This window comes from Mirounga angustirostris, unplaced genomic scaffold (assembly GCF_029215605.1).
Source record: "Mirounga angustirostris isolate CCGP_5_RB_7025 unplaced genomic scaffold, mMirAng1.0.hap1 SCAF_12, whole genome shotgun sequence".
Lineage (NCBI taxonomy): Eukaryota > Metazoa > Chordata > Mammalia > Carnivora > Phocidae > Mirounga > Mirounga angustirostris.
This window is the reverse complement of record NW_026991720.1, coordinates 34861094-34876534: the sequence shown is the minus strand read 5'-3', so window position 1 is coordinate 34876534 and position 15441 is coordinate 34861094. Positions and strand designations below refer to the sequence as shown.

Below are 15441 nucleotides of genomic sequence, written 5' to 3'. Positions count from 1 at the left end.
CTGCCTTAGAAACCTCTTTCTTGTTGTTCACTAGAATCACACTCAGTCATTATTAAAGGAGATTTTGTAAACATCTCTTGCCTTTTGTTCTAAGTTTTGTTTTTGTTTTGGCAGAGGCTAATCATATAAATACCTAAACAGCTCGTAGAACTTAATGCCTAGTCCTGGAATTTATCTTTTCTATTTACCAACTGAAGTGGGCAAGTGATTTTCAAATTAGTATTTTATGTAATTTGACACCTAACACCTTATATTGATGAAAGTATTTTATCTCATAATCTTTCATCTTTTGTGTCGCTACAATAATAAATTACAAAGATGAACTAAATGTCTCTGAGCAATTGTTTATTGAAATGCAGTCCTAAAGTGATATCCAGAATACTGGGAATAAAAATGTCATGCGATGCCTGCCATGAGAATGCAAACTGCCAAAGATTCCTGCTTATGAGTTTTAAATCATCCTGATCTCTTGGAGTTCTTTTTGTTCTCCCACCTCTTATGTTTACTATAGCAGTCTCTACTGCTACTAAAAGAATGTTGAGATAGGCAAGTGGTCCTTTTTCATAAGAATTTGTATTGAATGATGATCCTGGATTATTTTGAAGATAACTCTAAGTGTATACGGAAACCAAGGTACTTTAAAAGTTTAACCGGCCATTGGTCATATTCCATTATAATTATTACTCCTTTAAAAACAGTGTACATGTATGCTTTTGTCCAGTGAGATTTTCGTGAGCTGCAATTCTAATCTAATTTTCCAGTGTCTTTCTATAGCCACTGGGTGTTACATATTCCACTGGGTTACTTGTTTGGGTTGGGCTGAATGAACATCATGCAGGGTGATGAAATGAATAGGGTCCTAGGCTTGGGAGACAAGAGCCTGAACTTTTGACCAAACTGTGCTACTGCTTTGGACTTTAATCAAGTAATTGTCATATTATTGGTTCTTCAGTCACTTGTCTATAGGGTATGAAGGCTAAGCTAAACAATCTGTAAGGCTTATGTCCAGCTCTAGAATTCTTTAGTTTATTTGTAATAACTGGTGAAATGATCAGAGGGTTACAAGAGTTTAGAGTTCCATCAGGTATTGGTAGAGTATATGGTGAAACCCAAGTCAAGGACGGCAGAAAACACTTAGCCATAAAAACAATATATATTCGGTGGTGGTTGTTCCGTTCAAACACTTACATATTCAAACATGAAAAGATTACGTTGTAGTTTTTCTTTTAGGTTTTGATAAATGAATATTCTCTCTTTACAGGTGAAAATAATTTATCATGGTGCCACATGTTCTCTTTTACTAGGGTTTTATTCATTGCCATCTAATGGTTTCTTTGACGGGACAGAGACAGTATGGCCCACTGGAATGCACTCTGGCCTGGAAGCAGGAGACCTAGAACAAAACACTTGATTACTCTAGGCCTCATTATTCTCATTTGCTAAACTGAGGACATCAGAGTAGACGATTTCTAAGAGTGCTGTTAGTCCCAGCCATGCATGATTTCAAGATTCAGAACTGTGTTCATTAGACTCCTTCAAGAATAATAAATAGCTACAGAATTAAATATAAACTAAGACTCCATTTATACAAAATAAACTGATGAACTCAAAGGGAAATAATAATCTTATGAAAAAAATCAGGCAAAATTGATGTGGATTTTGGCATCTAAGGCGGAAGTAGTTGACGGATTTTTTTTTTTCTTTGAGAGTTTCACATAGACACAATACAGCCTAAGTCACACTATAGTAATTTCCACTTAAAAAATGTCATTTGGAGTTATTTCATAGGTTGCAGATTAAAAAAGGAAAGCTGTATTATTTAGAATATTAAGTGAAATATTTTAAACTAAGTTTGGTGATAATCAAGTATTTGTGGAATTTTTTATTTGGTCTTTTGTGTGTTTTTTTCAAAGTGAACTTTATAATAAAATTGCCTGAGTTCACTGGAATGTGCCATCCTTAGAAACATTTAGGGTTGGAATTACTTGAAAAATTGGGGAAAAAAAAAACAAACAAACACAAAAGATTGCTATGAGTGAGTGTGTCTCCAAATGTAAAAAGTGTGCTTTACAAACTGGGCCAGATCCTGCTCCGGGAAGACAAATCAGTGTTGTTAGGGGATGGTGCCTGTGCGTTCAGTTTGTTTACTTTGGTTTCTATGTCTGCCTGCCTTCTCAGAGAACTTGCTTGGAGCCAGACTGTAGCAGCCCTCTCTCCGTCTTTTCATAATTGATCAGGGGATGACTGCCTTCCCTGAGGGTTAAGACGTGGCAACTTTTTCTGTTTGCTCAGCATCTCAATGCAGTAGTTCAAACATTGTTCACACCGGCTGGCAGTGTAATGCCATATGCACATCTTGTCAAAGCAACTGTTGTCATGGATACTAGAAACTCTCTTAAAAACCAGATCATTGATTCCAATCAAAATTGTACTTTTTTATCAGCTTAGAATCTCAATTATCATAGTAGAATATTGATCTAAGGTATTCCTCCCATCATGAAGAATTTACCTCGTATTCTAAAGCACCAAATAACAGAGTAGGGCAATGATTTATTTTAGTTGTATGTGTTGAAAAATTTCATCATTAGTGTTCATTGAACTCAGCTATTGAGAGAAAAAAGGAGTTTGCAAAGGAGAGGCTCTTAAAAAGTTTTTTTTCCCCTCAATTTACACTGCTACTTTTAAAACATCTCAATATGTATTTTTTAGGGGACTCGTTTTTATGTTTATATAATACACTCACCAAACTGTCCCTCCTCCTGTAAAAGAAATTTAATATAATTTCTTATATTAAGTTTTATTTTCCTGAATGGGGAAAAAAAAACAAAACAGAAAAATAGATGAAAACATCTTCTATTTTGATTGGTATTCTGTCACACATAGAAACAAACCTGATTGGTTGAGTGGTAATTTCTTTGTTCTCTGATTTTGCTAAGAATGCAAATGAAAACCACTCAATTTTATTTGGCATTAAAACTGCACTTTATTTTGTCAAAGGAGAGGTTTCCCCTTGAATTGTAAGTACAAAAAAAGTGTTTTTAATCTTTAGTGAAAATCCTTATTAATTCACTTTCAAGATAATCTGATGTTGATTTGTCAAATTTAATTACAGCTTCCGGTAACACTTGAAGTCTACTGCTTTTGCTTCAAAATTGTAATATGAAAATGCAAATTGAATGATAATTTAAAAGGGAGTGGGCATTTTAGTTGAACACTCAAAGACAAGTTCCTTGTGGAAATGAGGTTATTGATGCAGTTTATGATTTTTTCCTCTTTAAGCACTTTAAACAAATTAACTTTATTTCCTGCAGGATTACATGTATCTCCATGACTTTAAGTAAAGTTGTATTATGTGTGATATGTGGAATTTTTATATCACATTAGAAGAAGATCTTTAATAATTCTCTCTAGAAAGGAGGATGGGAAAGGGGTTCTCATACATTGAAGCCTTTTACTATTAACCAAGGAATAATCAATTATTGATAATCAATTTACCCTTCAGCAAAGTATTTAGATATTGCTCCCTTTTTACTTCTAGGCTCTCCAAGCAGCAAGACAACTTCTCTTACAGCAGCAAACAAGTGGATTGAAGTCTCCTAAGAGCAGTGATAAACAGAGACCACTGCAGGTTAGTAAAGCATTCTTGTCCTTGGGATCTTATTTTAAAAGATGCTCATAATGATAACAAATGTGCAGACCCAGTTGTGTACATTCAGAAAATTTTTACATTTGCATATGTCGGTAATTTTAATTCAAAAAGAGAGCTCATTTTATCTTCTTGAAAGGGAAACAAAATTTCTATTCCCATAGATTTCAAAAGTCTACAAGGTCACTTATTACAAAAATTATATAGAAACCACATTTGGGATATGTAGGCATAAGAAGTTTTATATAAAACTCCCTTGTGGGATTGTAACAGAATTTTATTCACAAACAAGTTAAAGTAAAATGTGAAATGTCTTCCTTAAAAGCAAAGCCATAGTAAGATGGTATGGAAGGAGACAAAGCAGTTTTAGACAACCCTCCGCAGTTGTATCCAAGTGACAAATGCAGAAAACCTCCAGGGTTGCCAAAAAAACTGTTTGAGTTTGCCAAGGAGTTATTGCTGTTGCTACAGTTATAAAAACACATTCTGGAGTTTGTTGTCCTTATTCACCATGTTTGTCCTGTGAAACTGATAGTATGTATGTCCTTTAAAGTAACTTTTTGTTACATAATATAACCACTGTTTTAATATAATCTTACCCAGAGTACATAGGACATTGTTTGGGGGGAAGAAACATTTTTAGGGTGTAGTTATTAAATGTTTGGAAGGTAGAATCTGAGGTTACATAAAATATCTTTCAAAATGTTTATCAGCTCTGTTGAAAGATAAGCAATGCTTTTTCCTGAATCATGTGCTATGTACATGTCTAATAAGGTAAGCTTAGTTTGAAAAAAAAGTAAGCATCTTTCTGGTTGCTTTATTTTACCAAAATAATCTTGGAATTTTTTTAATGGCCTAGCTGTCTATTTTCATTTTCAGGTGTACTCCCAGATATTAGTAACTAAGTCTTATATGATGGCTTCCTGAAGTTTAGTATGTATGACAGAGAATTACAGGCTACTGATCTACACAGTCCAGAAACTACTTATTATGTAAAAACTGGATTAAATTTTTGGTCCCTAGACAAATTTGAGATGAGAATATATATTCTTGGGAACAAACCCATTTGTGGGAGGTGGGTGGGAAGAAGGAAGACTTGTGGAGAGGGGATGTATTCCAGTAGTCTAAAGTTCAAATGTCTGCCATGATTGCAAACGTTGTATTGAATCAGCCTGAGTTGAAGATTCATTTTAATTTTTTTTTAAATAAATGTCACGCTCTTTTGTTTAAACTAGTCAGTAATTTTATGGCAACACAATTTCCTCACCATCATCTCTCCCCAAGTAATGCCAGTGATTGGAGTCTTTCCATTGAATTGTCTTATTCCAAGACAGCCTCTCCATACATTTGCATGACAGAGAAAAATTTACATGGAAGTCACAGAAGATAGCAAATGAAATGTTTCCCTCACTGTGGCTTCAGAGTGGGAATTTTGCACTGTTGTTGGTATAGCAAAGGAGGTTTAGATGCTGGCAGCGTAAGCCAAAGGTAGGAGTTTATTGTTTCGACTACTGGAAAAATACTACATACATATTGTCCTAATTCTGTTTTAACATATCTCTTGACAAAATAGACAAAGTAGTTGTTCCTTCCTCCCCAAAGCTAAGTCCAGTAGAAGTTTCTTTATTGCTGGTTACCAGGGCATCTCTGGAAAGAATGGCTGGGCTTTAGTTTTTTTTTCCCTTTTCTTTCTTTCTTTCTTTCTTTCTTTCTTTCTTTCTTTCTTTCTTTCTTTCTTTCTTTCTTTCTTTCTTTCTTTTGTTGTTGTATTGGAAGGCAAGATTTGATACTTTGTTTAACTAAAATATCCATAATTTTTCATAGAAAACACACACATATAATGTAGGAATATTAATGACTCTAAAATCAGAAATTGTTGCTCATGTACCAGGTGTTGTATAAATAAAATTTTGAGCAGAAGTCCTCAATTTTATTATTTTATTGTGAAAGGGTGATTGAAAGTAATTTAAATACCTTTTAACAATTTCAGGTGCTAACCATTATTACAAAGACTTTTCTTGTGTCACTTATATTTAGTGTTTTATGATGCATATCAATATGAATGTATCTCCATTGTATAAATTATAAAACTGTAGCATTTTTTTATTATTTTGTATTTTAAGCAGATGCCAAAATGTCATAGGAATGAACAGTTGGTTTTTATGAATGAGAATTTAGAAATAATGAATGAAGTCTTATCTGTTCACCAAAAAATACACTGCTGTTAATAGAATGTGAGCCTGAAGTTTTAGTACACATAGTATTTGATAAGTTTAGCAACAGTAAACATACTGGGATTGTGTTTAAAACCTAATAGCATTTTATACTAGTTTACATATGTTGTTAAGTGAGGATATTAGGTAATGCTTATCCTTGCATCTGCAAATGCTACTTATTGTGAGTTGCACTATTACCACTTATGTTAAAGAAAAGGGTTGAATATTTTTGTTAAAATTTTTAACCATTTAATATGAAATTAACACTTCAAAACTTTTATGATTTTCTACAGTCTGGTTCTTTTTCTGCTTAACTAAGAGTTTAACCCATCTTTCAAAATAGAGTTGGTGCAGATTATCTCTTAAAATTCATAAAGATAATTGAACATGTTTCAAAATCTGCACTTGCAAAGGCTAGGTATTTTGTGCTTGATAATAAATCATGGTGGTTTGTGCTTTATCAGGCATCACACATTTTTAGAGGACCAAAGGAGAGTATTCGTTTTTCATTTTAAAATATAGTTTTGATGGAGAACTATTTTATAAAGTTTGAAAAAATACAGATTTTTAAAAAATCTGTTTTGATGGCTCAAGTCACAAGAACAATATTAGGTCTTGTTACACTCAACTGATTTCTTTTAAATATTGAGAAGTGGTAGTCAGATTTGAAGTGTGACATGGTAGAGAGTCTATTTCTAGCAGACTAGTATTTATCTACTATTACTTTCTCATTTACATTTTTTCAGGGTTTTGTGCTACAGATGCATAGATATTAGCCTATCTAATACAAAATGGAAAGGAAAAAAATCACATCTGACAAGCTTGAGTACCGATTGTGTAGTAATTTCACTTTCATGTACAGGTATCTGAATATATGTATTTGAAACATGTTTACATTTTCTATTCATTACATGAAACACCTGTTGAGTAGGTCCAATCAGTAGGTACATTGATTAATGACATAGTGATTAATAATATATAAAGATTGTGATGCAAATGGGAGCTGATACCAACCTAAGCATTACCAGATGTTTCTTCTTTACATGCTTACTATGTATCCCAGAAAACATACTATAACAGCTGAAGACAGTCTCTTATCTTGATTTGTGATATTTATTAATATCTACTCCTAGCACTTCCTAGACTTGGTTGGTATACCCATAGTGGTCCATAAAAAGAACAGTTAACCAAAGAGAATAAGTAATGCTTTCAATTTCATGGAACTAATTTCCAGATTAAAAAGAGTGAATTTCTTTTACTCTTTTTAAAAACACACATGCGTGTACACAAAGACACACATTTGCATATGCATATGCACACTTCCATAATCTATAAATTTTAAATCTTTTTTGTAAAATACATTATCAGTTTTCTAACCTATGACAAATCTACTTAATTTAGTTTAGGTATGAAAATTGGTCGCATTATTGTTCTTGTTACATTTACAGCCATGAGACAGACTTGTGGTTCTTCAACAGCTGTGCAGAGCAGAGACGTAAATTTAAGGTAAATGACATTGCTTTGCTATCTTAGATGAATATTAGTATATAGTATTGTAATCACTTCCTTCATTGTAGGTTAAAATCTAATATAAAGTTCTCTTTTCCAATAGGTAATTAAACATTTTTTTAATAACTATGTTAAATAGTTGAAGATTGGAAGAATAAAAAGCAAAAGTGAATTAAACTTAGGGGTCTTATTCTGACTCTGCCACAAACTAGATACCTAGGTTAAAGGAAGCCACTCAACATTTTTAAAATAAAGACATTGGGCTAATTGATTGACAAAATATTATAATCTGTGCTTACAGATTTTTTTTTTTTTGAAGTAAGTTATAGGCATCTTAATTTCTTAGGAATAGCTGTATCTTGCTGGGTATTAATTTATGAGTTAAGGAGTATGTTTGTTTGTTTGCTTGTTATCAGTTACAAAGCACTTTTTTATTAACATTCCATAGCCAAAAATAATGTTTTAGAATCAAAGTATTAAATCCCATATACATGGAAACCACAGTGCAAGTATCTTTTTGTACAGTATCTGAGGAAACTTTGTTCTGTTTAATGCCTTGAACTAATTTTACAAATTAATTTTAGGAGAAATATAAGCTACATGAAGAATTATTTTACTTATGTAATTACTTTAATAATCTACATTAAAATATGTTGTGATATAATACAATTTAGCAAATTTCTACCTTTCTCTACTTCTTCAGTACAAAATGCTAAAATTAACACCTGCAGACAAAACAAATTCTGCAGTAAACTGATCAGCACTTCTAAAATGTCATATTCTAGGAAAAAATCAAGAATAAAGTATAAAATATAAATAATGAGATATATATTCTGGGAGAAAATACTAACTGTAGGTATAGAATTAGACATTGATAAATATGTTTTAGGAAATTATAAAAGTTCATGCATGCAGTGGTAAAGAATAATATTGAATATTTCCTCTTCAACATAATTTCTGATTTCTAGTATGTAAGAATTAGAAGCTAAAGCACATTTAGTTTCAAATACTGAAAATAACATGATAAAGAAATGTGCAGTATCGTTTGAGTAGGGCAATGTACTGTGATGCAGAAAATTTAATAAGATTTTTTTAAGTTGTTTTGTTATTTGCATTCCCTGTGTATCAAAAAGTTAAGCAGTAATTCTAATACATTGTTTTTATATCATAAATCATGAATTTTAAAAGAGTTTAACTTAAAAATTATTCACAAGGACTGACTATGCTTTGTATAGTCCTGATTTTCCCATTGCAGTAGAGAACATTTCTTAAAAGGCAGCGTGAAATAGGCAGTTTTACAAGAATGTTACAGAACAAAATCTTTCTCAAAATATTGTGATGTTGCCACCTGTGGCCAGCTGCTCAAGGCTGACACCGTGTGGAGGAGGCTCTAGGATGTCCAGTCCATCATTGCTAAGTATCCTTGTGTCGAAAACTTGTGTATGATCTAATCATGGCATGTAGGAAAAAGAACATATATTTTGAGTCTGAAGCCTACCTTGCCTTTAATTAATTAGTAAGACTTTGGGTTAAGTCCTTGGAGTCTATCTCTTGGAGGCTGTTACCTTATCTCTAAAAAAGGGATAAGGATACCCATCGTGCAAGATTGTTATGAAGACTAAAAAGAATATTATATAAAGTAACTAGCATAAATCCTTGTACTTATAATGAGTTGATAAATAATTCCCATTATGAGCAGCTCCAGAAGATTGATATTTAATCCAAGGTTATGATAAAAATGCTATAATATGGTTCCTTTTGTTTGGACATAATTTTCACTGTTCATTATGTAGGCCTAATTTATAAGAAAGCAACAGTGAGTGTTTTAGGTACTACTCAAGAATCTCTCCCTGGGGCGCCTGGGTGGCTCAGTTGGTTAAGCGACTGCCTTCGGCTCAGGTCATGATCCTGGAGTCCTGGATCGAGTCCCACATTGGGCTCCCTGCTCAGCAGGGAGTCTGCTTCTCCCTCTGACCCTCTTCCCTACTCATGCTCTCTCTCTATCATTCTCTCTCTCTCAATAAATAAATAAAAATCTTTAAAAAAAAAAAAGAATCTCTCCCCCCCCCGCTAGAGGCCCCCAAAGCATCCATATTTCATACTTGCCACATATAAACTTACATTTTAGTGTTTTTCTTTCCTACTAGACTGTGAGCTCTATGACAGCAGGGACCATGAATGTCCTGCTCATCTCTAGTGCCAAGTGAATAATAGAGCTCAATAAATACTTGTATAGATGCTATGAACCCTAAATGCCAAGCTAATGAGTATGTACTATATGGTTTGGGTAGCAGGGACCTTAAAGGTTTTTGATCAGCAAATGATATGATCAAAGCAGTATTTTGTGAAGATCTAGTCAACAATGGAGCATTTGGAGGATGTTTTGGGGGAAGGGAATTGCGAGGGATCTGGAATAAGGATAAACTTTTAAAAAAATTATTTAAATAGGCATATGATGAATTGAGCCTTAGACATGCTGAGTTTGAGGTAATGGCAAGAAAAGCAAGTTGAAATAGCAAAAATTTAGAAAATTAGAACTTGACAGAGAGGTTATAGCCAGAGACAAATATTTGTGAAATAATCCAGAAGTGATAGATGAATTCATGAGAGTGGAGATTTCTGGGAAAGATGATTTACCAAGAGGAGCTCAGTAATATCCACATTCTTTAGAGCAAGAAGATAAAGAAGCAGAGAAAAAAAAAAAGAGAAAAGAAGAACCAAATTAGCATTTAATATATCAAGGAAGGTCAAGGAACAGAACAGTTTTTAAGGGATGGAGCTCGTCAGCCAAAAGAAGCAATGTTCATGAGGATGAGCATTTTCATACATACAATGTTGAATTGCAACATGGTGATTTTTAATCCCCCTCTTTCTTTGTCATTCAACAGTAACTCTTAGGATCTGCAGTACTAAAGTCATCAATAATGAATGGGAAAAAAAGTTACTTTAACTTGAATGTTAAATAGAAAATGGAGAATTAGTAAATATACTTCTATTTCTCAGATTGCTATGTCTCTAATTGTGTAAGTAAATATATATTGCATATCTAATACTGAGTTCCCATAAATTAAATCTAGAAGAAAACTGCTTTCTAGGAGGTTAAATTTTCTCTTTTCTTACCTACCCAAGCACGTGTTTCATTGTGTAATCCATTAGGATTCTAAGAACATATTCCCTTGACTTCTCTATCTTAACTAAAATGAGAGGAAGAAAGAAATAGAACATTAATATTGTTAAGGGAGCTCTCCATAGGATTTAAGACTTAGGCTGTGAATTTTATCTTAAGATGTTTGGAGGTGTTCTACAAGCTAAATTGAATGACAAAGTGAATAGTGTGAGTACATGATTAAAGACAAAAAGTGAAATTATTTTAAAATTCACTTACATTTAAGATTCCTTGTGTTTCCTCAGTGGATTCTATTAATGTGTTTCATCCTGCATTCTACATTTCCAGTTGGTTTTCTTAAAATTTCTCAGCTACCTTCATCTTTTCTACTATACTCTTGGTTTCCTTATCATCCTGTTCCTTTCTCTCATCATGTAATCTTGTCCATTTTGCTTACTCTGTATCCCTACAGTCACAGATTGAGAAAAGAGTAACTTTAAATGCCTGTAATTATGTAATTCTATCTTGAACCTAAAAGACATTCTAGCGTATCATCATACCAATAAAATAGGAAAACTGCTTCTTCTTACAATCCAGTATCTGATATTTAGTTCTTATCTTGCCCCAAGAAAAGTTTCCATCTTGCTTTTTTAAGTTGTAGTTTTAGTATGAAAATAACTCTGCTCTTGAATATTTCAGCTACTTAGAACCCTGGGGCATTTCATTTAGTGCTAGCATTCTCCTGTTACTGGTAACATTTATAGGTGGCTTTTTAAAAGTTACCATCAGAATGGTTGCCATCATTCCTTAAATCCTTTTGTCAGATTTTCCAGAAAACTCATTGAGAGATGAATATGCAAACTAGAATTGCTTGGGATAGTTATACTAAATGGCCAGTTTTTCATGGAGATCTCAAGTTTTGCTGATTATGATTATTTAAATAATGCTGAATTTGGAAGCACAGCATTTGAAATGATCAAACAGAAGTATAATGAATTGTTCTTTCAAAAAATATTTAAGTCACCCTACCTTGATATGAAAATCATATAAGCTCATTATAAGAATCTAACACATTTTAAGTTAAATTATGGTTGGGCACTAAGTTACTTTTCCCAAAGGCACTTAATAAATATTAATAAATTGCTATCGTGTAGTAGATTTTTAAGATGAAAATTATGTTCTCTGATTAGATAAGGAAGAAACCACTCATGAGAACTAATTAGAGTAGACCCTTGACATTCACAAGGTATGCATCCTGAGATCTTCATGCACCCTCAAATTCAAGAAATCCCCAGTTCAAAAATATGGAGAGATCTATGCAGGCTTCCTTCCAAATATGATTCTTATTCTGAATCAGGCTACCATTGTCACCCGCCAAGTGTAACATACGTTATCAGCTTCCAGCTTTCAATTAAGTTTACCTCTTGGCTAATACCATTTTTTTTAAGAAGAAACTTTTTTTTTTTTTTTCACATCACAGGCTGCCCTACATCAATGAGAACAGGTAGAGAACAGCAAAGCTACATTCATGATAGAAGAATCCATGGAAGTGGAGGCATTAGTTTATGTATGTGAGAAGTCAGCAAGCTAAAGACTACATCAGCCTCCTCCCAGTATGCTTGATTCAGTTTGATGGCCTGACAAATTACAGAAGTATAATGCCTGGAACTTTGGAACTTGGTCATCTCAAAATAATCAGGCCAATCCTCAATATCTGTGAACTTTAAGAGTCCACTCTACTAGATCTTGTACTCGAGCATATGTGGGGAAGAATCCAGAGCAAACAAACAAGTTTCCCCACCTTACTTGCTGGCATTTTATGTGAAGAATTGAGAAAGGCACTCAATATTAATATTAACATTTCCTCTTCCTTAATTTTAAATCTCAGTGACATTAATAAATGACCTCTGGAGCACTCTTTCGTAAAAGTTGCCTGGAATGTTTTTAAGGGTATGCAGGAAGGCAGTGTCTTGGGAATGAAAAGACCCTATCAGAAGTTCAGTAGAGGAGTAGAAGCTTTATGTTAATGACCATGGGTTGTTGGCTGTTTGGCTTAAGCATTCTGAGCTTGGTATTTTAGCCCTGAAATGAGAGAGTCTCTGTTTACATTCAGTGCAAAGTTGAATCACATCTGGCTTACCTAAAGGTATTTGGTGTTTTTTTTTTTTTTTTTTAAAGGCTTTGTTGTTTGATCGTGCCAATTTTTTTTTAAAGATTTTATTTATTTATTTGTCAGAGAGAGAGAGAAATAGAGAGGAAGCACAAGCAGGGGAGCGGGAGAGGGAGAAGCAGGCTCCCCACTGAGCAAGGAGCCCGGTGCGGGGCTCGATCCCAGGACCCCGGGATCATGACCTGAGCCAAAGGCAGATGTTTAACTGACTGAGCCACCCAGGCGTCACAATTGTGCCAATTTTTATAGTTTTATCAGTATAGACGTAGAACAGGTGGTACCTAGTAGGTAAGCATTTTGATAACACAAAATAGAAAAATCCTTTGCACAGTATATAAATTCTTACACTTCTAATGCTAACACTTGCACTGCTGTAAAAGCTGCCACCTTGATATCTTCTACTGCGAGTGCTACTACAAGTTCTCAAGTGACAAACCAAGGAACGCACTAAGCATTATGATGTGCTGACGTGAGGAAAATCTGTTGTCTCACAGAAAAACTCTAGTAAATTCTTCGATAGGATATCTTTGTAAAAACAAACCAAAAAAACCCCGCAAAGAATAAAATCATTCTCTTCATATTCTGCCTTTCTTCCCATAGAACCAAGCATGTGAAAAACATTTAAAACATATTAATTGGTGATTCAAATATGATTAAAGATTTAGTTTCTCAAAAACTAGGGCATCATTGCAAGTTTTCTCTTTATTACAGGAGAATGTATTTCCCTTAATCAGTAAGCATCGCTAGTCTCCTACACAGTCTTAGACTTCATTTAAACCAATGGTTTCCATATCCAAGAAGTTACTTGAAAACCTTTAAAAAATGGAGAATTTAGGGTCCACCCCAGACCATTGGGTAAAACTTTGGGGGGATGGGATCTTGGCAAATCAAAATATTTTAGACTTTCCAGAAGATCTAATGTAGCTGGTCTACAGAGTAGTATATGTAGGGACGCTGAACTACTCTTCTGCAACAGTAGGTCCCTATAATAACAAAGTACTGAATCTGAATTCTCTTATTAATGTACTATGTCATTTTACCCCTCTGGGACTCTGTTTTCCAACCTACACAACAAAAAAGCTGAACTAATGATACTTCATGTTCCTGCCAGATTTAGCACTCTTTGAATCTCTGTCCTGTGTTTTGTTTTTCCTTGTTTGCTTGTTTGTTTACATATATATATATATGTCTTTAAATCTGAGCTCATTAAAAAGGCCCCTGAGTAGGTTTCTTAAGATGTCTCTATTTATTCTTTCCAGGATCATTTCCAACAATATTGTCAGGATTTTATTTTTACTTTCAGTCAGTTCTCATCAGTACTGTCAGTCAGTAAAACCATCACTGATGAACTCATTCTCTTCTTATCTTTGATTTAAAAAAAATAATATCTGGGGTCACCTGGGTAGCTCAGTCAGTTAAGCTTCTGACTCTTGGATTTTGTCTCAGGTTATGATCTCAGGGTGGTGATAGCAAGCCCCGCTCAGCGTGGAGTCTGCTTGAGATTCTCTCTCTCCCTCTGACCCTCCCCCACTCACTTGCACACTCTCTCTCTCAAAATAAATAAATACAAAAATCTAAAAAATAAAAATAAAAAATAATAATATCTGCTTTCTAAAGGCCTCAGCACAGATCCACTGTGCCCAATTGGCCTCCCTTTCCATGTTAGAAGCCTTAAGGAAAAGGCTCATTGTCTTCAAAGACAGCTCTCTGCTTCAATGGCCCTAGCATGCTGATCTCATTGTCCACCACACAATTTTTACATGTTATATGAGCAGCAGTCTCTCTAACATTGCTTTATGGCCGCACAAAGCTGGCCCTGCCTTTCTTTTCTCAATATGCGCTTCTCTACCTTCATCTAGAAAACTTCTAGGTAGCTTTTAAATTCCCATTGTCAGCTACTCTGCGAAGTCTCTTTTGATGCCTTCTTCTGCCACACACATGCGAATGGAATTATTCCTTTCTATACATTACTTCTGTATCATATACCTGCTCCTATTCTTCTGTGTATCACACTGAATCATAATTACTATACGCTTCTTGAAGGCCAGGACAGTCTTATTCATCTTCACACTTCCAGTGTCTGGCACATAGTACATGTTGTGTAAATGTGTGGTGTCCATCGACCAGGTCTAGTATATAATCAAGTTCCTTCTTTCTCCAAGGCTCCAGATGTGTTTTTTCAGTTACACACTGGGGCATTTCAACCCAGATCAAGTTGTTTTCAACTGAAATTATTTATCTCTCCCTACCCTTATCCAAAGTTTTCATCAACTTTTCTTAATTGTTTTCTACCAGCTCTAGGTATAAACCCTTCTCCTCTGATTGGGCCATATTCCTCTGCTCTAATGTGAAAGTTGCCCTTTTCTTCAACCTCTCAGCATGGTACAAAAGGCTATACATCATCATATACCTGATACATTACAACCATGACTTAATCCTTACTGCTTACTGAACATGCTATGTATTTATTTATTCATTCATTCACAAATGTTTATGGGTTGTTTCTTATATACCAGGCACTTTCCAGGGCACCATGAACTAAAAGAACTTTGACACCTACTCGCTTTTGTTCCTATTTCTCTCTCTGTTTAGAATGTCATTCCCACCCACCCCCTGTTATCCAGTTGCCAAACTCCTACACAAACTTTAAAGCCCTATTCCCTCAAATCTTCTCTGACTCTTCAGAGAGAAATAATCCCTCATCCATGTGTATTTTCAGAACCCATGTCATACTTTTATTTTATTATCCCACATATATTAGTTATAAAGATTCAGTTACACAATTCAGGTCACA

General features: G+C 34.2%; 1 protein-coding gene across 1 annotated transcript in view; it reads left to right on the top strand.

Moving 5' to 3' along the window:
• Positions 1 to 15441, top strand: part of FOXP2 (forkhead box P2) — a 547142-nt gene that overhangs the window by 390569 nt on the left and 141132 nt on the right. Inside the window, exon 5 of the mRNA XM_045864381.3 lies at positions 3539 to 3628. Within this exon, the coding sequence (XP_045720337.1) occupies positions 3539 to 3628 (90 nt within the window). The remainder of the gene's footprint in view (positions 1 to 3538; positions 3629 to 15441) is intronic.